Consider the following 24199-nt stretch of genomic DNA (forward strand, 5'->3'; position numbering starts at 1 on the left):
TCTCACCCTGTGGGGTCAAAATGATCACAAGAACGGTGAACAAAAATCCCAGAACCACACGGGGGGACCTAGTGAATGACCTCCAGAGAGCTGGGACCAAAGTAACAAAGGCTACCATCACTAACACACTACGCCGCCAGGGACTCAAATCCTGCATTGCCAGACGTGTCCCCCTGCTAAAGCCAGTGCATGTCCGGGCCCGTTTGAAGTTTGCTAGAGAGCATTTGGATGATCCAGAAAAGGATTGGGAGAATGTCATATGGTCAGATGAAACCAAAATAGAACTTTTTGGTAAAAACTCAACTCTTCGTGTTTGGAGAAGAAAGAATGCTGAGTTGCATCCAAAGAACACCATACCTACAGTGAAGCATGGGGGTGGAAACATCATGCTTTGGGGTTGTTTTTCTGCCAAGGGACCAGGACGTCTGATCCGTATGACGGAAAGAATGAATGGGGCCATGTATCGTGAGATTTTGAGTGAAAACCTCCTTCCATCAGCAAGGGCACTGAAGATGAAACGTGGCTGGGTCTTTCAGCATGACAATGACCCCAAACACACCGCCCGGGCAACGAAGGAGTGGCTTCGTAAGAAGCATTTCAAGGTCCTGGAGTGGCCTAGCCAGTCTCCAGATCTCAACCCCATAGAAAATCCTTGGAGGGAGTTGAAAGTCTGTGTGGCCCAAAAACATCACTGCTCTAGAGGAGATCTGCATGGAGAAATGGGCCAAAATACCAGCAGCAGTGTGTGAAAACCTTGTAAAGACTTACAGAAAACGTTTGACCTCTGTCATTGCCAACAAAGGGCATGTAACAAAGTATTGAGATGACCTTTTGTTATTGACCAAATACTTATTTTCCACCATAATTTGCAAATAAATTCTTTAAAAATCAGACAATGTGATTTTCTAGATTTTTTTTTTTCATTTTGTCTCTCATAGCTGAGGTATACCTATGGTGAAAATTACAGGCCTCTCTCATCTTTTTAAGTGGGAGAACTTGCACAATTGGAGGCTGACTAAATACTTTTTTGCCCCACTGTATGTGTGGTTCCAAAAATAGTATACCTCTCTTTTGTTCAAATACACTTTACTTTGTGTCGTCTGTCATGTGACAAGTCCTAATTTGAGGACAACCTTTATAGTTCCAGGCTAATGAGGACAGCAGTATATTGACCTTGTTGGAATGGGTTTGGCCCAGAGGTGTGATAGATGCATGAAGTCATTCAGCAGATGAATCCAAAGTGCCTATTGAGGACAGCAATCACAGCATAGGCTAAAATAGTCTATATGAAGGTTTGGTTGATAACTAAATAGGAAACTCAAAAGCTAGCCTTTTCACGTTTATAAATGACACACTGATAGCTTTTTCGTATCAAATATGACTTTTTAAACATTCAACTTTGTTTTAAAAAATAAACATTGCGAACATCACAGAAGCTTGTTGAATTCCCTCTTCCTTGCACAACCTTAATTTTCCTTTAAGTATCTTATAATAGAATCATCAATGATATGCATCATTGGACACAAAAAAACGATTGGTCTTCAAAATGCAATATTGGGCATAAACCGAGCAGTGTTATCGGAGACTAATAAATAGACCACGATTAAAAAAGGGTTAACCTTTAAGTCTTATATGCTGTGTTGTATGGCAATCAGTAGCCCTGGGGCAACTCAGAAGGGTTTATGTTTTCAAAGGCCGCATCGTTGAGCTTTTAATGGTCACATTAAGCAGCTTTTCTCTCTTATACGGAAATCTGTGCTAGCGGCTTAACACAAAGTTCCCTCTGGGACAGTACACATGGTTTTAGTCTTTATTAACACGGGACGTGTTTTAAGTGCTTTTATCAAAGTCTTTTATAACCATGGAATTGTACATTAGCTTTGTCATAGAGGAGTCAAGTTCTGACCCATGAGGAACATGGAGTAGCACTGCCATCTAGAGGTTTATCAAAAAATGTGAACGATAACGATTTATGTCGACATTTACGCGAGAGGTGCATTTAGTCCTTTTTTCTTATTTCAAAGACAGTTCTGCAATTTCTTCTTAAGTATCGAGTCAGTCAACTATTGTAAATTATGAATTGAAAACTTGGAATTTACATGAATCGAGTTTGCAAAATCTCTTTAAATGATAAAAAATAAAAACGTATGCCTTGACAACTCAGTCCTTGAAAAGGTACTTCAAAATATACTCTTGGTCTGAAACATTTAGTTTGAAAGCGACTATTTTTTCCTCTTTCACATAATATACATTTTCTATTGGATTGTTCGATAACCTATGAAAAATTAATTGGTAGGTTTATTTTTGTGTTAACTGTTTATTAGAAACACAGGAGGATGAGGGTACAGCAACCATACAAAAAAGGTACATCAACCAAATTGGTCCTACCGGTACTGTTGAGGTCCAGATGACAGGAAACAAATGGGAAAAAACAAGCTACCAGCCAGAGACAATAACACAATGAAATTTATATCTGGAGGCGAGTATATGATTTGTATCCTGGTTTCATTTCTTATAAAAGTCCAAGTTTGTACTCCGTCATCATGTGAGGCTCGCCCATCATCTCGCTCTGATATGGATCTGCAATAGAGCAACAAAGAACAGCACAGGGGTGTCACAGTTAGCGTCGCTTGAATTTATTTTAAAGTGTTATTGGACGTATACGTCATAATGGTCTCGCAGAAAAGGATGCACGTATTAGGGAGTGCCATATTGCAGCGGGGTCTTACCGTTGAGGATGTCCTCAAAGCCGATGCTCTCGTCACTGTTTCGGAGCGTGTCCAAGCCAAGGTTGGAACTCTGCAAAAACGGCAGCCGCTGAATCTACCGGGGGAAAAGATGATAGGGACGGTAAATGGCCAAACAAACCAAGATGTGACACGCCTTAAGAACACAAAGCGAGGTGTGGGCTTAAAGTCTACCTGTCTGGCAGCCCTGTACTCCATCTGCAGTTTGAGTGGCGCGTGGAGACCCTGGATGTTTCTGACGGTGGCGAAATTCATCTTCTCCTGGTTCGCCTGGAACTGCACACAGAGAAACACAAACAATCACATATGAACATAACAAGCGTTCGGATGCCTTTGTTCGCTGTCCTTTCACTCACGTGAAACTCGTATGCACGTTTACATTTAGTGTTACATTTAACAGATACAGCCATGTATTTTGAAATTAGAAAATCTATATTGTATAGAATTATGATTTGACAGATTTAGTATATCACAGTATTAAAGCCATATCTACTACTTTAAATACTGAAAATAAAGATAACTTTAAATTGTTTACTGAACACAATTCCGTTGTTCAATTGAATAGGACGTCTCTCGGACTCATGGTGAACGTGTTCAGTCTACGTGCTGCGTAATCCACTTACATTCTTTTCAGACAGCTCCAGTGGATGGCTGGGGAGGATCTCATTTCTTACACTGCTAAACCTGCAACACAAATACACACACTTAAAGAGGGGACGGGAAACATTTGATCACATTCAAATGTGTATTTGTACACAGAGAAAAGGCTATTAAATATAGGGTTACCCATTCAAATATTTGTTATGATCATTTAAGACTTTCACATGGCTGTATTTCCTGTATAGTCTGTTCTGGGGCAGTTTCAGCATTCTGGTAAAATCCCATATTTCAACAAATATAAAACTAACAAAAAAACGATTCCCACACGATAGACGTCATTCAAAGGGCAAATATAACCACGGCTCGTCTATCATCTCGTGGCGGCTTTACCCGCTGCGGAGGGTGTCCTGGACCCCATAGGACCCGTGGGGGCAGAAGCCGGTCACCGGCACGCTGTCTTTCAGCTGGGAGCGGAGTCCTCGAGTATCCTAGTACAGAAAAAAATAGCCCACATGTTGATGTTTCAAGTCCTACCGGATAATCCGAGAAATAAGTACATAGGACATGTTATACGAGACTGGAAACTTGATGCTAACGCTTGCTAGCATGACGCAAGTGACTAATCAGATTCACAACAAGCAGCGCTACACACTCTATTGGACTAAGGATGAGGACGCCTTCGTAGCGACATTTTAGATAATAGTACATGACACAATACACAATTTGGTTGCAGTAATACACACGAGTTATAAATAGATAAAACAATATCATACCATAGTCAGTCCTTTGCTCTCTTTCGCTTTTGCTGGAGAAATTAGAAACTTCCGCTAACGTCGCACATTTGTGACGAAACGTCCGGTTTAGGCAGGGTAAATATTATACGGTAGTAACATCGATCGATATGGTAAAGAAGCAGGGATATGCTAATCAGTTTTGGAAGCATTATATAGAATCAATCAATATGTTAAAAATGAAAATTATGGTGTATTTTCTATCTGAGAATATCTTTGATTACTGATATTGTGTCAGTTTCAGCGTGGAAGGGGGTATAGCTCAGTGGTAGAGCATTTGACTGCAGATCAAGAGGTCCCCGGTTCAAATCCGGGTGCCCCCTCACTTTTGTTTTCAGACAGCTAGAACATTTAATATATGAATATAAATATCCAGTATTATCCTTAATCTAGTTATGGGATTATAACACCATATAATGATAGATATCTTACAAATTCATATAAACAACAAATAACTGAAACTGAAGACAATTAGTTGACGTTCTGCTTTATTTGTTTCGGCCACATGGTTTAATCTCCATCTTCGAAACTAGATCCAGCTTGACTATTAAAACCTAAAAGTGAGATAAAATTATAGATTACAAAAAGATTGCCAGATATAATGCATGATTGGTATGACCGTCAGTGAACTGTTTTATTATTTTTAATGTGGGCAACACCATTCATATTCCATTACAAGGTTTCACACACCAACTTGTCTTGTGTGGTCTAATGGACAAAGAAGCTGTAGCCAGGGTTCGAGTTATGATTCCATCTTTGTGGGGGTCTCTTGAAGTTGTTGACGGGGAGGGGGGGTTTGCGCTGGTTTGTTGACGAGGGGGGCGGTAAAGATAGGAAGTAAATATAGTAAATATATAATATGATACGACTCTTCTCAATGCCGTGGAACGCTCCGTTCACTTGCATGGGCCCTTCGCTAAGCGATGTCAACGTCTCTGGCTAACTATTTCTCTGCTGATCAACACTACGAATGGTAACAAATAAATTGTAAAGACACCTTGTTAAGTTATTTTTTCGTTTGCCAAGTAGCCGCTCATTATCGAAAATAAGCCCCTCCAGGTCGAAGCAAGACACCTGTTTCGCTTCGGTGTCCGGTTCGCTCTGTCTGGGGTTATTTTCCCGATAATGACCGGCGTTCTATTATCCCTTACTTAACGTCAATATTGCTCTGTATGTGGAAGGGAAAATAGCTTTATTTGTAATTACAATATCATGCTGCTGTATTTTTAGAGACACCCACAGATATTTGAGTTTGCTGCTTTCATGGGAGCTAGACATCTCTCTGTGGGAGCTCAGCTCCCACTGGCTCCCACCTAACTCGAACCCTGCCTGTAGCTGTCCTCGTCATCCGACTCACCCATATTTCTTGGATGGAGATGAGGGAAACGCTGCTGTGGTGCTGATAGAAGGCAAGATGTGAAACCAGTAAGTTTGTGCACAGGCTTAAAATGAAACGATTGGATATAACACAAGATGTTTTCATGGTCAGGGACTATGAGCTGCTACATAATTGTATTCATTATTTAAAATTATTTGATACACTATTTAGTACGCAAATAAGTAAAGAAAGTGAATAGAAAGCTCCCGCTACTATTACTATTATTACTACTACTGCTACTATTAATACCTGGTATTCCCCCCATAGGTCAGTAGATGGCAGTATTTCTATATGTAACAATACTGTACCGATAACTGCACTATTGCTCACCATTAGATCCCTACAGACCACAGGTTAACACTGAATGTTTTTGTGTCCCTTCAAAGGAAAGCGAGAACAATAGAAAGGATTTACCTCTGAAGCGTTCCGAAGAATGACTCAGCGCCAAGCTTGTCCACTCAGTCATGTAACTGTAAAGAAAAAAACAACACATACCTATGAAACACAGCCGACCTGTCCGCCCAATAGAAGATGCATGTAGGCCAGTAGGCACTGTGTGTCTAGACACAATGTGGATAATGTTTACAGACAGCTACTAGCATTTCGGAAATACCTTCACTTCACTTTAGAACCCCCAAACCTTCAACTTTCACTTAACCCCAGAAGTCCCTTTCCCCCCAGATATGAAATATTTATATTAAGCCGAGGTAAATTGTTTTTTTTTTACTCTTCGAAGTTGAGCGCGGCGGTCCACTCCTGGAGCTCGTCCACCTCCCAGTCTGAGCCGGGATTGGCTGTTCCGCATCGCTCCACGTCCTGGATCATTCCCTGCAAAGCCCTCTCCACCAACACAGCCTCTTTTGGATCCACTGCAGGCGCCTGCAGGTGCCTACCGTGGTTGTACCTGGTGTATGTGTTTACATGTATGTGTGTGAGTGAGTGAGTGAGTGAGTGAGTGAGTGAGTGAGTGAGTGAGTGAGTGAGTGAGTGAGTGAGTGAGTGAGTGAGTGAGTGAGTGAGTGAGTGAGTGAGTGAGTGAGTGAGTGTGTGTGTGTGTGTGTGTGTGTGTGTGCGTGCGTGCATGCGTAAGTGTGTATATGGGACGGAGGGGAGCATTTGGATTGGCGAGAGGGAGAAAGTAAACTGTGAGGAAGGGAGTGGGCAAGAGACATATAGGAGCAGGGAGAGAGAGAGAGAGGAAGGGAGTTGTATCTGGCTCCACCGCTCACATCTGTCTCATCCATTCCATCTTCCTCTTTCTTCTCCGCTGCTCTAAATCCCGCCGTCGTTGCAGCTTGCAATGGTGGAACTCCATCTTTTTATCAGCGTCGAGCTCCACGGGGTCACACAGGGGTCCCAGCTGTTCAATGGGATAATAAGCGATGAAAAATGTAAAACACAAATTCCAGTCATTTTCTAACTATAACAACCAGCCTGTAGGTGAGACCAGAACTAAGGAAAAGGTTTAACCTGTGGCACAGGGCCAAGCTTGGTAGAAGCTGTATCTCAACTTGAACCCGCATGTCATGTTCTGCCTACAGCTTTTGTCAACAACAGGAGTACACAGATTTCCCTGCTTAATGTTTGATGGCACAGGGGTAGCCAGAGGCACATTTAGTGCCTGCCACATTCCAACCAAATGCCAGTTGAGGAAATATTTGGAAAGGATGTTTGCTTCTGCTGAATCAGTTTAACCTAACCTATAATCATGCAGGAGATAAAAATGTAATTAAGTAAATGCTTAATTCAGTTGAGACATGTTACTTTGTGTCTTCTGTGTGTGACATCTGTTGGTGCGTGCACGAGCCGAGCCAACCCCCCACGCCCAACAAAACCACCTAACCCCATCCCGTTCCTCACTATTTTTCAAGCCCTGGCTACGGCCCAGATTATACTACCTTACAGAGCTCATTAGTAGGTGCATTAAAGGCTTTGACTTTCTTAATCTGATTTACAGGTTATCATAATTAAATATGGGGTCCGAGACACTGGTTTTACAATGTATTAAGGTGTATGACAATGTATGACCATTAAGTAATTTCGCAAAACACTTTTTATCCAGTGACTCGTGATGGTGAATCCAGACACAGGTCATTCAAGAGAAGGCAGGTAGGGCTGGAGGAAGCTTACAAATCGGCTTCGCCGATCGCCTGCTGACGTTGGGAATCTAACCCGGAACTGTCTCACCTTACCAGAGAGCAGCCGCCAGCCATTGTTCTCCACCCTTCGGTACCGTGTGGACTGGTTCTCCGGGATCAGGGGCAGGCCATTGTGTGTCTGCCTGGGCACGGGACACTTATGGCCTGGGAGGGTGTAGTCCTTGGGGCTGTTGGCGCACATGTCCACAATGGGTCGGTGGGTGAAGATTTTATAGTAGATGCTAGGAGGGAACCTGACCTGAAGGAGAAACACAGCGTTTAGGGGGACTTGGACCCAAAACAGACGTCTACCTGTAGGCATCTTTCAGTTAAATGCTTAGCCCCTTATCTAATCATGATGATATATCTAAAAGTTGAATTCACTGTAAGAAACTCTGGATAACAGCTTCTGCTAAATGAGGTCAGCTAAATGATGACTGCTAAATAGAAAACAGTCTGATAAAAGGAAGATATAAAAACATTGTTGGTTTTGATGGTTCTGTGGAGTTTGGCTGCCTGGGGATTTTTGCACGAGGTACCGAAACGAAGGGTTGATCCTACCCCACCGAGACGGAATCGGATGTACACCCCCGCAGCGGCATCCAGCAGAGCAGCCTGGAAAACACGGGTGACCATCTGGTGGTTAGTGTCCAATCAGAAGCAGCACTCACTATTTCACCACACCTGAAGACTACCTGGGAGTTTTTCAGTAAGGTTTTACATTAATAACCGTGAATATTTGATGAGTTGATTCAACTTCCTGACAGATTTTTCATTGATTTGATTGGCTCATATCTTACCTCCCGGGGATTGACAGATTTGAGCAGCCCGCGTGGATCTCCATGGTAACGGAAGCTTATCGTCCCTTTCAAGTAGGCGTAGAACCGTGTGTCCTAATTTTGAAATAAAGCGGTGATGGTATTTTCGTCACATTAACATTCAAATGTTTGTTAATGTCTGTGTGCGTTTTTTAGTTGGATCCTATACAGATCTGTGTAACATGGGTCCCACCGTACGCCCTAATAACCACTGTACTTTACAGTGTATCTGTATGAACATGTGCTTTTTTAGCACTTGAGGTCATTGAGTTGATGTAAAGTGCGTTATAAATAAAATGTATTATTATTATTATTATTATTATTATTATTATCCACTAGCACCCACACACCCACCACATGTCTTCTCCAGGCTCTCTGGATGACCAGGGCTGCTCTCTGGTGGGGCTCGCCCGGCCCTGACCCCTGGTCCTCTTCCCCTAGGACACCCTCTGCCTCCAAACTACAGCTGGTGCTGCTTAGCCATGGGGCAGAGGAGAAGAAGGAAAATTAGACAAGTAGACTACATCAAATGGCCGATTAACACAGCCACGGTGCATATCTGGAAACTAGTTCAGTCTCTGGCCAAAGGTCTTACCTACACATGCTTTTGGGGTTTGCCAGAGAAATGTCAAGTCAGCTATTTAGGTCAAACTTATGTTCAAAGCGAGAGAGGTAGAGAGAGGAATTAAAAAAGGAATACAGAATGAAAGTGTTGCAATTATTTTTCCATCATCTCTCTGGCGTTGCTCCATTGACTTATTTCAGTCACGATAAAGGTTTAAAAAAAACAAAAACAACGAAAGAATTAATTAACTAAACAATATGCACGCCTCATGCCGTAAATGTAGGCAACGCTTAACTTGCTTCTTACCTCCTTCGACGTAAAGTAAAATGAAATATTTTCACTTAACCATATTCGGAACCCATTGGCCCAATGGATTACGGCTGGCGAAGCGTTTGTTACCTGGCAACGTTATGCAGGTAAACATAGCGTTACGCACGTAAACACAGCGAGCACGCAGTCACCAGGTGGGGACAGCCCGGCGGCCACTCCCTCCATACAGGCTTTATTTCAGTCCTGTGTGGCCTGCTGTATTTGCTATAGCAGCAGTTCACGTGACCCCTGGCCCTTTTCTATGGACATAACTTAAGATAACGACATGAAGACAGATAAACCGGTGTAGATTAAAAGCAAACGTTTGAAATGTTCTTTTACTTTTAATTGAAATAATGTTAAGATTATGTATATGTATTCAGGCCTCTTAATTAATGATTACATTCTGGTAGCCTACTCTCAAAAACGTTCTGCACCACCTCCGCTTTTAGTGGCTAAATATGGTCCAACCTATTTCTGTCAATGCAGATCTATCGATGTGGCGGTGTCATTTGAAGTGTTAGGCCTACTCCGTCTTTGTTCCAACAGAGTTGGCATGCAATCATATTGACCTATAGTCTGCAAGTGGTTCCCAACCGTTGACTTTAGGTGTAGGCTATAACTAAATTGTCATCAAGGCCTTTCGCAGACGACCTCGTATGCAAACCGTAAAAAAAATAAAAAAGAATAAACATGCAGTTGCTGTGCAGAGCGCCAGCACTCCCTTCATACACACAACTGTGCTGGTAGAAGGCCATGGTCAAGTGGGAAACAGTGGAAAGAAAGTAAGCAACGCTGCTTATTCCCCCATTGTGTTTATTAATCAAACCGAATTAACACAAAACATATATGGGCAACATTGCAATTGAACATTTTATACATAAAATGGAATTAACTGACACTGCTCACTTTCAAATATTGAAAAAGCCATGTGGAAAGCGAAGGTGACGTCACACGGCTTATACCGCAAAGTAGTTCATCGTTTTGAATAGTTAAAATCTTTTTGAAACTATTTTATTCCCGTGACGCTAGCCTCTACTTGGACGTACCACTCCTGTTGGTTCGGACGCAGATGTCTCCCGGCGTGATGTAACTTCATGTTGCCGACGTTATATTAACTGAACAATATTTATACTACTTTTATTTATAACGATCGGCTCTCAAATCATTATAACTATGTTTTTAAAGTGTATATTTTAAGAATAGAAGCAACCCTCGCGTACCACAGGTTGATAAACACTGGCATACAACATCCATTAGGGTGAAGGCAAGCAGAACACTTAAGCGGCTGCACCACGACTGGCCTTCCTCTACAGATGATCAGATTCATGGCATTACGCAATCCTACAAACACAGAGGTAATTTACAGGTCACCAGGCCGCTGTAGTGCTCAGAGTGAAGTCCTAGAAATTTTCCAACAAGAGCAGTCTTTTCTGGAAAACACCAAAGATTTGTTGTACAATATAAACCACTGTCCTATGTCCACTGATGTTTCAATGTCCGATTTTCTTTCCTCCATTAAACCGTTGATATTTCTTTGACTTGTAACTTTGAAGTAGGCTATACAGTACGTATGAAATGGTGCTTTGAATTTGAACTTTGAATAGGCCATAATGTAGTGCTAAACGTGTTACACCCACTGGTAACATTTGCTGTAGTTAAGCCCATTAGGTCAACACCCAATGAAGACACTGACCAAGAATGTCACAGTCTTAAAATGGAGTATGCACCATGGCATCAGAATTTGCTTGGCTCGAAAGCATATCACAATGGACACAATATAGCTCAACAATGATTCAAACACTAGTAGGCAGGCACTGGTGTGGGCTCAAGGTGCGAGCGATTTTTGGGTGAGTATAGACACTTATAATTTAGATGGTCAAAAGATAAAACTACTTTGACAATTAATTTACAAAGTTAAAGAAAAAAATGCAATACACAAAGGTTTGATAGATTTTTAGTAGAAAAAATAAAAGTAGAAATAGAAATCTGTATTAACATTTAAATATAAGGCTAAAAAAGATCTTACTAAGCAACATCACCCATCAATATAAATTCATTCCTAATCTTTTGATATTCTTTAAGGCCAAACTATTCTTATGAAATTATCATTTAGCACTTGTTAAAACTGATATTTTAATTAGCTTGTTATTGTATTCCAAAAATATATATACAGTAATTATTTTTCAGCAAATAATATATCATAATATAATACAATAAAGATTTTGAATACACAATACCCTAGTATTTTGGGGTATTATGTGGGTTTAAGGACTTGGATTGTATCCTACATTGCAAAATCAAGATAAATAAGTACGAAAATAGCATAAATTATCACTAAAGCATTGTCACACTTTGATCATATGAATAAATCAAAAAACATAAAGCGTTTTGTTCCAATGTTTGTTCAGATACTCTTTACCCGTTCCCATTTTTTAACACATAGATTTGACACACATTTGAAATCTTATCCCATCACTTTGATTCAAAGAATAAAAATAGTTTAAGATGAGAGAAAAGGCCTTAACGCAGCAACATGCTCCATCACAATGAACTCTCCTTGTCGTCGTCTTCTTCAGACTCCAGGTAATACTCATCGTCCGTGGTCGAGTCTGAGCTGCTGTCTGAGGATTCGTCAAAGTCTGAAAGGCTGGCGACCATACCCCTGGTGGCAGGGGACAGAGGGGAAGACCGACTGGGGGGTTTGGACATCAGCAGGGATGCTGGGGATGCCGGAGAAAGAGGTGGGGTCAGACCACCCTCTGAATAAAACTGGAAGAGATCAGTGTTCCGGGACCTTGGACCTGACGGGCGGTCTTGTGGTGAAGTTGTTGGACTCTGCCTTTGAGGTGGGCCGTCCTCTGAAGACCAACAGGACAGGGATTTGAGTGATCGAGGGAGGGACTTCGACCTCATTTCGCCTGGCCTAGACGACAGTCGATAGTTGTTCGTGCTTCCCTGATCGCCCATGCTCTGGCATTTATACTTTGATGTCTCTGCTGGCTCAGAGAGGTCATCCACGCTTAGGACCCGCAGCCCCTTTGAGATGCGCTCCGAGCCCTGACGCCGACTGGAGACCACCGAGCTCACGGAGATAGAGCGTCCGGCGTCAATGCCATACTTCAGGTCGGCACAGGAAGAGTAGGACGCCAGGCGTTCCTTTGCTTGAACCGGACCGCCGGTGGATGGACTCGTGGACATCTTCCGCCTTGCGGTACCCAAAGGACTGACCGACCTTCCCCTCTCATCGGGGGGCGTCTGCTCTTTGGGACTGTAGAAGACACTATCATCTATCTCAGTGCCTGTGAGATAAGGAGACATCGAAGATGAGGAGAACCGAGCGAAGGGAGAGCGAGGCCTGTTGTTGGAACTAGCAGACAGCGTTGTAGAGGCAGAGTCCCCCGGTGACTGCTTGCAGAGATTGGGATCCCGACATTGAGTTTCGATAGGCAGGCTCATTTGTCTTGGGCTTGTCCTTTCCTCCTTCGCTTCCCTTTCTGTAAATGGGTGACTTGAGAGCAAAAACTTGGTCTGAGCATTAACCTCAGGTGTTATGTGAGAGGAACTAGAGAAATGATCACCGCTCCTATTACACAGCCCTTGTTTTGGTACGAGAGTATATCTAGTTTCTGTCCATCTGTCCTTTTCCGTCTCTCTTCTCTCTAGCTCAGCATTTGTGTCCCCTAGTATGTCCATCTCTTTATCCCCTTCTAACATATCATTACTTTTCACGGTGATGTCACTGTTGTTGCCGACACTTGATCCATTAATAGATGGTGTCTTAGAGCTTTGGTTACCTTTTGGAGAACGTGTGAGATCATCAGAAAGCATACCCGCGAATTGTCGTCTTAACTTACTGACGCCTTGGTCCATTTGGGTAATTCCCTTGGATGCATGTTCAAGTGCTGCTTTGTCTGGTACAAAACGTGTTTCCTGATTAGCAGGTAAACTGTCCCCTGGTCTACTGGTGCTTTCATTCCTCCAGGAAGGGCCTTTGCTGTTTGTGCTGCTTTTGTCGGTCGCTGTAAACAGAGGGAATGGAGTGTCCTTTGTGCTGCTTGTGTTGGCGTTCTGATTCAATGGATAGTACTGATTACCCCCAACCCCACTGGTTTTGGTGCTCAGCTGAATGCTCGGTTTCATCACCCTTGTTTTGTCTGTACACTGAATCAGAGATCTGGGTGTGGTTTTGCCTGGCGAGTCTGTCGATTTACCTTTAGAAAGGCTGTAAACAAGCGTTTCAACCACATTCAAACACACAGTGGATGGGGGGAGCGTTTCATCCTGTAGTGTAGTCTGCAGCGAGAGACGCTCTGAGCCTATAACCGCTTTGTTGTCCTCTTGTGACACGCTGGGGTTTTTGTAACTCTGCTTCCTGCTTTTGTCGTCAGCTTCTTTTAATCTCAAACCTTCATATTTCAAGCCCTCAGGCAAGACAGGTCGGTTTGGGAAAGGAAGGGGTACGGTTTGTGTTGGGGAAATAGGGTCTGGAGAACGCTGGGACTGGGTTAAGGTTCTGTTTACAGCTGGGTCAGGCGATAGGGCACTGGGTCTAGAGATAGAAGATGGTGAGAAAGTTGCTGGCTGACAGCCAGGAGAAGATGTGGGCAAAGGGTTCTCGGCCTCCCCCTGGGGAGAACGTGCAGACTTGAGGGAGGAGTAAGGTGGAGAGCTATAATGTTGTTTATAGCTGAAGTCTGGTGGAAGAGAGAGCGGAACGTAAGACTGCCACTGGTTAGCCCTGTCTGGGGACCTCTTATCTGGACCAGGTGATGGGGATAACCTCCCTGTGTGTTCTGAGGTCCAGTCCATGGGGCTGACAGGGCTGGCAGACACAGTTTGTTGACTTCTCTCTTCACTCTCTGACTTTCCGCTCGTGGTCTTGGGAATTGGCAAAAAGACAGGGGAGGATCTTGGGACATCAGCCGAATTGCCTTTCCTGAGGAAAGAAAAGGTAGAGGGACTTTCTAAGCTACGAGGAGATCTGGTTAGAGGCGAAGGGCTGGTCTTTAGTGGTGGGCTTGGGGTAGGTGGCAATGAAGCCTGGCCCATGTCATCTTCAGACCTTTGCAGATCCACTGAGTCCTGCCACGTCACCCTTCTCCGACCCTTGGGGGATTGCTTCTTGGAAGAAGAAATGTCCTGGCTTTTAAAGAATGTCCTCTCTTTTTTGGATAAGGAGGATTTTGGGGAGGGGGAGGGGGAGCATGAAGGGGTGGGAGTCACTGGGGGTGTTAGGAGAAACAAGGGGCCAATGAAAGGGGTTGGAGATGTGGGGACTTTCCCAGGGACAGTGAGGAGCACGGAGGAGGTCGTGGATGGGACAGAAGTGCTGGAGGGGTTGGTGGGAGAGGTGGGAACTGTGAGTAGGGGTTTGCAGTTTGTTTTAGAGGAGACTGTCGCCTTGTATATAAATAAGGCCTTAGGATGCACATGCTTGCTTATGGTGGGGTAGGTCCGCTCAAAAACAAGAGGTGTAGGTCTTTTGTAGGTGCAACGGGGTAATGCAGTAGACTGGAAGCTAGCGTCTTGGCTGGAGGCAGGTTTTTGCTCATGACAGGTCGGAGTGTCGTTGGTGTGGATGGATTGATTTTCATTTAGAATCTTAGGAGAGGTGTTTTCTGAAATTGTACAATCCATATAAGTAGGGCTACTGACTGGTGAAGGGGTCAGTAGTGCTCTCTGGGTGTGTGCAGTTAGATGGCTTTTATCCAATGAGAAAACATTTTGGTTAATGATGTTGGCTGAGGCTTTGTTTGCATTTACCTTGTTCACCTCAATTAGTGAACTATGCGGCTGCTGTGATCGTTTTTCATTCAAATTGAAGCCCTTAGATTGTGTGTAGAACGTGTCTGACTGCTGGCCAGATCTATCCTCGGCATTGGTTTGCCTGAGAGTTTCTGGTCCTCCTGGTCTATTAAAAACAAGGGCATGTGTGCCTAAACTAATGGCTTCAGCTTTGGTATGTTCCGCATTATTGGGAATCTGTCTGTTTAAGCTCCTGTTGTCATTTGGCCTCAAGGAGGCCAAGTCACTGTTTCTATTAAAGGGTGTAACTAAGGGCGTGTGTGTCTCATGTCTGTTATTGTTGATTATGCTGGCAGTGTTTTTGAAACCAGGCTGCACACCACCTTCCTGAGTCACTTGCCTCCACCAGGTTCCTGACCTCAGTGTAGTGCCTCTTGGGAGATCCTGACCCTTCAGTATAGTGTATTGCTCATACTGGGTAAGCCTGGCGGGATCTGTGTTATTGTCTGAAATACTAAATTCTTTTTGTCTGCCCAGTTGATTAGTGGAGATGGGTTTCTGCGGATGCGAAAGAGTCGGATTTGTCAGACTGTCTGTCTGGGAGATGTTCGGATTACTTTTATCGGGCCCGTGAGAAATGTGTGACAAATAGGGGCGGGGCATCCATCGTTGTGTTGAGTTGTTACTGGGTGGGGTAAAAGAAGGGTTGAGATTGGAAGAGACTGCAGCTCGGTCCCTGTTTGGAACGGTCAGAGATCGGCTTCCCGTTTCGGACATGGATGGGCTCTTCCAAGTCGAACCGATTTTCCTAAGAGAAAGAAGGAAGCCGCTGGTGGTTGGTTTGGAGCTTGGTTGAGCCAGGGGTCGCTGATGAGCCCCTGGCGAAATCCTTTCATTAGTGCGTAGATCCAATGAGAGGGACGGTATCGGAGGTGGTGTTTTCTCCTTTGGGTTGGTGTAACACCCCACTGTGTCTCTGTTGTCTAGAGTACGTGAATCCATGTCGACAGAAACCGTACGGGGCGTGAGGCGCTTTGTTGTGAAGTTAAGGTTTATGCTTGAGGGCCCACTGAAGGAGGACCAACCATCAATCTTCCTCCTGTGGCCAACCAATGGGTCTTGAACATGAGGTCCATCTCCCAAATCCCTCTCACCACGGAACTGCCTGTGGGGTTCCAGAAACCGATCGTGGACACTTTGGGCGCCAGTGTTTGGGCCATGCGCCACATTTTGTGCTTCAAAGTCCTCTGAGGATAACCCTTTCTTAGTCCGCTGGTTCCGTCTGCTCCAATGTGGGGCAAGAACTGACACCATGGCTGAAGACAGCATTGCTTTGTTGGGCTTATTGAACCCCACGAGTTGGTTTGGAGTCTCAAGCTCTGTCCAGTTTGACTTTCTGTCTTCCGCCGAGTCCACTGAAGAACTGTTTAGTTTGGACACAGGTGGAACGATGTTTAAACTTCCACGGTCGTAATCGTACTCTGGAATCTCACAGAAAAAGGTGTGAGTGGTGGTTGATGAAACATAATCCAGGACTGCTTTCTCTTGGTTGTTGATGAGGACTGATGTCTTCTCTGATGGTGTCAGGCCTACAGCTTCTTCTAATGAGGCTCCGGGGGATGCACTGCCATGGTCCTGTTCAATGAAAACAGAATAACAATTTGTCTTCAACATGTACCAAAATGAAACATCACTGTAGAAATTAACATAACATCTGATCCCAACTTGTTTACCACACATCCGTCAAAGCTATTCATAGCATGTATAAAATAATCTCAGGCTAATAGTTTTCTCATGTCAACATCAGGTTGAGTCACTCGACACAGGAAACGCAGAGAGAATACAAAAACGTTTTGTGGGATTTCAAATATGCAACAATGGCAATCGTATAAGCCATGTTCCCATGACTCGGTAACTACAATGATTTAGGGGTGGACCAACAGGTTTTCGTGAAAGAGCGAAGAAGATATTTAGATGAAGGCAGAAAAGCAAGGTGCACACCCTGTACTCATTACATCACCAAACCGTTTGAGGAAACAGATTAATAAGATTGATTAGAATTGTTTTGTCAGGATATTTTTTTCTTGATTTTCAAACAATACAAAACAGGATATCTTATCTATAAAAATAAACATCATATCCCCTTTGCACTGGGACTGAAAATAAATTGTGAACAGTACATTTTAATTGTTTTATTTTCATTCTATAGTGAAATCGACCAGCCACCATATAGCATTATTACCTTCCATTATCTTTAATAGAGGTTGGGTTGTCGATGCTTACCTGTAAGCTCTTGCTATAAGGTTCATTTCTCAGGGCTTCGGGGAAACTAGTAGTACAGGGAATAGAAAGAGAAAAAAACATTGGTGGTTAATGACAGGTGGTGAGATATCTAGGTTGAAGAGAAGCCTGTGTTTGTGGTGCATGCAAATTCAACTGTTCTAAAAAAAGGTAAGGTTAGTTAGGTCAGGGTAGTTTGACCCAAATGTGTACCATGAACACCGTAGAAGTGAATGAATACCGCAGAAGAGAATTAACAATAACTTAATTAAGTGTTGCATCCACACAATGTAGAGACATGTAGATAAAGTATTCATATGCATGTCAAATGGGACTAAGCATTTACGGCTTTTACATCCAGGAAACATGCAAATTAGAAAAACATAACTGATTAGGGACTTCTCAGTTACATATTAGATAAAGTACTTCCGCCATTGGAATGAGGGTTTCTATTAATGGCACTGAATCAAAAGTGATGTCAGTCCTGAAATATGTTGAAAGGGAGTAAAGAAAGTACACATGTTCAGCAGCCTTTGGTAACACTTGAGATGGGTCTGTAGGTATTTGAAAAATTGGCCGAACATTTTTAAAAGAGCATTAAAGTGTTTCTCTTCACATATTGTCCCACTCTTGTCTACTATACAAGCATGTTTCTGACAGAGGGATTATAGTTCTCAGATGTCTAACATTTCCCATAAGAGAGTTGCCGAACAAGGAGGACGACATTCCTGTCATTGCTCTTCCTATCCCACTTTAAGTCCTTCCGCCCCTGCACCACGGTATTCCCACTCTTCTTAGTGTCATTACAGCACACGAAATTAAATAGTAACCTTATAGGAGATGGGCAGACAAACACACTATACACAGACAGACACACAGGCACCCACACCCACTTTCACAAGCAGAGGTGTGAGTTATGTCCATATAAGGTGATGTTGAATGGTGTTTGGAGCCACAGGCTGTGGTGCTGGCGCAGTAAGAGAAAGTGTGCAATGGGTGGAAAGGTCAAGTGGAATGTGAATGATGTGGTGGATGACACCCACAGAGAGAGTTAGGTCAACAACCTAACATTTATAAGACTACCGTCACATCTGACACGCCCTGGCTCACACCTCGGTATGAAATAATTGCATTTATTGACGTTAGAAAAAGGGTGTTCAGTGAAAGCCTACATTTTCCCATGGTCACACAAGATAGGCACTGCTCCTCAACGGCAAAGAAAGAAACCAGTCACATAGAACGCACACTCGTTGACTCTCCCATATGCATATTTGTCCTGGTATACGTCTGCTATAAATATGGCATTGGCTCTGTGCTTTATTATTCTGGTGAAGGAGTGTAAAATCCACCTGTTCACACACGTGCATGAAAATGTTTACGCACGCACCCACACACACATACACTGGCACGGTCACATGGCCGGGAGACCAATTATCCAATACATGTGTCTCTGCAATACTGCTGTTCCTTCAGAATATTTTTCTTCCGTGACCAAGCTGAGGTCAATGGTAAACCCAAGCTCTTTTGTCTTATTTGGGTTCATTATAAATAAAATACATATTCTTATTTAAGATACGCTTTTATCCAAAGAAACCCTTCACATCCTGAATACAGGTTATTTAGAGCAGGTAGGGTTGGACCTCTTGATCAAGGAGGCCTACAGGTGGACTGCGGCCTTTCAGAATTCAACAGTCTGGAACCTTTAGTCTGGAAGTGGTCCACTGTAGCATCCACACTAACATGGCCTAAAGGTGAAATCATCACTATCAAAATAATTGTGGTCCGTAATAATAGTCATATTCATAGGATACATAATAATTATAATCAATTAAGGAATATGCTACTCTAAATTCATCGTAATAGATTTTCTGAGAAGACCTAAAGTTGTAAATGTGTCAGGTAGCCATTCAAGAGCATGTTGTTGTCCAATTATTTAACTATGCAGTTTCACATGCAGGCCGCTACAGTACAGACAGAGCTTCGGGCCTCGGGAATTTCTCATTGAGGGTTTAAATATGTGCCTGGGTTCCCCCCTTCCCTGAGTACCAGGCATGCCAGAGGAGTCCTAGGACTTGGCTGTGAGCTTGAACCATGCTTCTTTCATTTTAGCTCAGTGTTTGAGCGCTACAAATCACACTATGCTCTGTGATCAGGATGACGCTTAAGCGAGTTCAGAGAACGACGCTCCACTCACTCCTCCTTCAGCCTGCATGTCAGTCAAAGTGCAGTGTACCATGGCATATCCATCGGGTCATTTGTTGGTAATTCATTCATAAATCCATACATCTGCTCTCCATTCATCATTCCATCAACCTTCCATCCGCCTTTCCTGCAGTTTATTTTTATTTGCATGAGTGAGCGTAGGTTTTATCCTACCATGCACATCTGTATTTTTTTTCTTTGGTCTTGTGATTGCTATAAATACTTCAAAATGTCCTTATTTACTCTTCAGTCTTTTAGCTGATGCTTTCCAAAAAGAGAAATATCTTGAAATGTCATTAATGAGCAGGCAGGGGTAGACCTATACAGGTAGATTGGGCTTCAAACCCAGAAACCCGCAGCCCGTCCTTGATATATCCAGTCCCCTGTGTGTTACCGTTTCAACCATGTATTGTTAAGACATAAAATAAACAGAATGGTTTCCCTGCTGCTCACCTCGGCGGGCAGGGTTGTGGGACGGTGTCTCTGGTAGTAGGGAGGCCCCCCACGGAGGCAGGTGTTGTGCTTGGCGGAGCAGAAAGTCTACAGTAGAAGGAGGTCACGTGGACCACGTTCCCTGCCCCGGGTCTGTGCTCTGGGAAAGGACGGCAACAGATCCTTTAATGAGTCAACAATGCTCTTTGAACTCAAAAATGTAATACACTAAAAGTTACGAGTCAATTTCAGACATTGATTCACCCAAGGGGAAAAGATTGTGTGTGTGTGTGTGTGTGTGTGTGTGTGTGCGCGCGCGTGTGTGAGGTGAGGGCTGACCTTTGTATAGCGTCTCAGTTTGGCACCCTGAAGGCTCAGTCTTGTCACCAAGGTGCTGCTCCTGCAGAATCCCTTCACAAGATGTCTCCTCTCGTTGGTCACTGGAAAACACGGCCAATAATATGTATGAGATGGTGTCCCATCTTGTCCCAAACAAACATGTTATAGTTACAATCCTCTGGGACATTTTCACCTTTGGAGACTGTGTATTACAGACTGTTTTACAGGATGAGCCTGATCTCTTTGACCCAAATGGAAGAACACAGAGAGACCAACTGTCAACCGTCTCCATGGGTGGAGCTCATCAGATAAGGATGATTGGATTACGTAAGACTCACAATTAATTTCTGCAGCTTGGCATCATAGACTAAACTCAAACTAACCCCACCTCGGACAGGTAATAACAAAAATCTGCCGACTTGTTGTTAAAGAGTTGTTAAAGTTGTTGAAAATAAATCCTTTCCTGTTATATATAATTATTATGAATAGACTATGTGAAATAGTAACAAGGACAGTACAAAAATGTATAACGTAGGTCGTTTGTTTCTGCCATTTTCCCGGTGGTCGCACTTATGTGTGATGCAACGAAATCATTGCTGCATCGCAATAAATTATTTAGCTCCATCCCATCACTTTTTAAATCTATTTCCTAAATTCCAAAACACTGCCCTGCCCTGTCCACACCCAGTGCATGACTTTGATTTCACTCTCTCTTGCCCTTCCAACTGAATGGGCAACAGTGCTCTGGCTCCTCTCGCTGTCTCCACCTTTGCCCGAGGGGAGAGTGCCTGGCTTCATTAGAGCATTATAATTTCTGTTTTGATGAAAGCCCTAACATGACTTGACATGTGGTTTTCGATTAAAACACTGGGAAGGCACATCCCTTCGAAAGTCTGCACACCTGAAATAGGCATGCCCTTAACTGTTTTATTACCCAGCACCCGCCGTCTTCAGACAGGTATAGCGACGTGCGTTGTATCATGGTTAAATCATTAGATAAGGATTTGGTTGACCGGTCAAGCACGAATAAAGCTAGCACATGACGTGACCATGCATCATTGAATTGAGACGGCCTGTAATACACTGGTTCAAGTCGAGCATCGAGCAAAAAATATTGGTGCACTCCTGAAGAGTTACTGCCATGGTTGTAAAGTGTTTAAATTCCTGTTCTGCCATCCTTGTGACAACATTGGAGGAACTTTAATCCATGTCACTCTATGGCCCATAACATCTGGCATGCTCTGACACTTCCAGTGGCTTGACTTGCAAGGAGATTCACATAATACTGTAATTGTTTTATAAAAAAAAGTGATTACGAAAGCGCTGGAGTTAACTCTACATTAAGAGTCTTTGGACAAAAAAGCATTTCCTTTTTGGATCTCTCTAAAACTCTACTTCCTTATATTACATTTTCTGATGGTTTTAATTAAATTCCCTGCAATAATAAGATCAGTGATTCCCAACTGATCGAGAGGGTAATATCACTGGGTTGCAGAGCTTATGCTTGATCTTTAGAAAGAAAACCCATTAATTAACTATTGTTTCATCATCAATGCATGGTTCAATGATATTGAGTTTAGCCCCAATGGTTACAGCTTTTCGTTTGCTAAATGATTTATTTTGGGTTAGTGACTTAATAACGAAAGGACACTAGTGGGTCCTGAAGTAAGACCAGTTGAGAACCACTGAATAAGTTGGTAGCATCACCTATAAGTGTTTTTCAACCTGTGGTACGCTTACACAGCGTACCACAGCTGCACATGGGATTTTATTCTTGAAATAGACAAACTTATTTTAATGGAAAAATGTTATTTAATTTAAATATATTATAAATATTGTTCAGTAAATATATAAAGATTATGGCTCGTTATTATTAGGAATTGTTAATATATTCCATTGGTGTTTTGTGTTAATTTGCGTTTGTGCCTGATGTTTTCTTTTGCCGTGTTGCCCTGTTTTTCTTTCCATTGTTAGCCACTGGCCATCGCCTTCTTGCAATAATATTTGTGTAGAAAGCCATCTTTTGCTCTTTGCTCCGATGGCTCTGCATGTTCTGAGCTGTTTCCTCTGCCACTGCTTGTGCATTTATGAATCTTTTAACCTTGGCAATATGTTGTCCGCGAAAGGTCCTACTTTCATCAGTATTGTTCAAGGGGTTTCTAGGGTCTAAGTACACCTGAGTGTCTCACACACACACACACACACACACACACACACACACACGCACACACACACACACACACACACACACACACACACACACACACACACACACAAAAGGCCAGTTATGGACCCATTCCTGTTTCATTTCAGTCCGACTTTGTCTTGTCTTGTTTGAGTCTCTTGCATAGAGCCTCTTGTTTGGACAACTGTCAGTGCGTGCCTCAGCTATATCAGGCTTTTATAGAGGGAGGCGGCCAGAGCTCATCCTTGCCAATGTATTATATCACCAGGAAGGCCCCCACAACACCCACTCTCCTAACGAAGCTCTCAACCCGCTTCGTTTCTTGCCAGGTCTGAAAATCATGGCTGAGACAAAGTGAGACTTGCTCGCAGGTTGCCACTCCTTCAGCAGCTGTCAGCCTTTCAGTGGATGTGTTTAAGTTTTAGCCTGTACAACGCTATTTAAGGTTATTACAAGCCATTCAGCTCTTAACATGCAGAGCCATCGCACAAATCTTTTTTTTTTAATGTATATAATTGCTATATTACCTAGACAACGCATGGTTGTCGAGATTGTAGGCACATGTGTAAAGAGATTTGATCACAAAGGCTTTTAATTGCAAGAAATACAATATTTATAGAAATTGGATTTTTTCAACTTCACAGGCAGATATCATATTCGCGTAAACGTAGCACTGAAATTAATTTCACACACAAACACACACACACACACACACACACACACACACACACACACACACACACACACACACACACACCGATATCCACGCCTGCCACGTTTATCCAAAAATAACCAATAAGCAACCCTTTGAAACATAACACTACAAAAACATACTAAGTTTACAGCCACTGCTCAAGTGGCGAACTGCGTGTCCTCAGACAGCTCCCCATGACGGCCACGTCCATATGCTAACCCGCAGAGAAGAAAGTGGCCGCATAACAAGAAAGACCAGGAAATAAACCAAGAACCAAAAAGGGTGGGCCAGTAGAACAAATATCGATTTGAATGGTGAAAATACAACCCTGAAACGAATAATAGGATAGAATAGGAAAAACCCAAGTAGGCTAGACAACATACCTAGCGCTGCGCGTCGTCCCAGTGCTCGTGCCCGTGTGTTTACTCTCTGCAGACTCGCTTGCTCGTCTTCTTCCTCCCAACTTTCCCGCGTCACTCGATGACATTCTCCTTCAACCAGTCATCTCAACCGGATGAGCCCGTTCCTCCGTGAAGCCCAAGTCCTCCCAGTTCACACAGGGCAGGCTAGGGGGAAGCCCAATTGAAAGCAAGGTAGTCAGTGGTGAACACATTTGACTAACATGCAAAACAAATTCCACGCAGTCATTTCAACGCTCTGCGTGGGACCGGTGGTTCGGTCCATGGGGTCGAGAGAAGTCTAACCCGCCCCTTTTTTTTCAACTTTCCCAAGGCTGGACAGGTTTTGTGGACAGGTGCAGCCATGCACTCTCTGGTCGATTTGTGTAGTGTGGCCTCGATAATAATTCATTCGGAGGTTTTCTTATTACGATTTGGGTTGTACTGCCATTACAGCCAATATGTCATTAGTTCAAAAAAAAACAACACTTTAATTGCATACTTCATTGGACAAAGAGCAATTAGGCCTGTTGCAAATAGTCGACGAAAAAATGCAGAAATGTAGAAAAGTAAAG

At 43.2% G+C, this 24199-nt stretch overlaps 2 protein-coding genes and 1 long non-coding RNA gene across 3 annotated transcripts; all 3 read right to left on the reverse strand.

Moving 5' to 3' along the window:
• Positions 1 to 2297: 2297 nt before the first annotated feature.
• On the reverse strand, positions 2298 to 4186 carry pomp (proteasome maturation protein). Its single transcript, XM_079755187.1, has 6 exons — positions 4121 to 4186; positions 3738 to 3835; positions 3371 to 3431; positions 2922 to 3023; positions 2730 to 2823; positions 2298 to 2580 (listed from the first exon to the last, which is right to left on the reverse strand). Exons 1-6 carry the CDS (start codon positions 4121 to 4123, stop codon positions 2513 to 2515), a joined length of 426 nt encoding a protein of 141 aa, XP_079611313.1. The 5' UTR covers positions 4124 to 4186; the 3' UTR covers positions 2298 to 2512.
• Positions 4187 to 4648: 462 nt separating this feature from the next.
• Positions 4649 to 9075, reverse strand: LOC307088674 (protein MFI-like; the record flags this gene model as incomplete). Its single annotated transcript, XM_079754626.1, has 10 exons — positions 4649 to 4692; positions 5496 to 5537; positions 5931 to 5986; positions 6244 to 6420; positions 6746 to 6876; positions 7704 to 7913; positions 8216 to 8269; positions 8455 to 8547; positions 8827 to 8947; positions 9068 to 9075. 10 exons carry the CDS (start codon positions 9073 to 9075, stop codon positions 4649 to 4651), a joined length of 936 nt encoding a protein of 311 aa, XP_079610752.1.
• Positions 9076 to 10145: 1070 nt separating this feature from the next.
• LOC307088744 lies at positions 10146 to 23716 on the reverse strand. Its single transcript, XR_013812582.1, has 5 exons — positions 23610 to 23716; positions 20348 to 20448; positions 20030 to 20168; positions 17378 to 17423; positions 10146 to 16729 (listed from the first exon to the last, which is right to left on the reverse strand). It is a non-coding gene; the product is annotated as an uncharacterized lncRNA (long non-coding RNA).
• Positions 23717 to 24199: the final 483 nt, after the last annotated feature.

The sequence above is a fragment of the Pollachius pollachius genome (assembly GCF_949987615.1).
Source record: "Pollachius pollachius genome assembly, chromosome: 17".
Taxonomy (NCBI): Eukaryota; Metazoa; Chordata; class Actinopteri; order Gadiformes; family Gadidae; genus Pollachius; species Pollachius pollachius.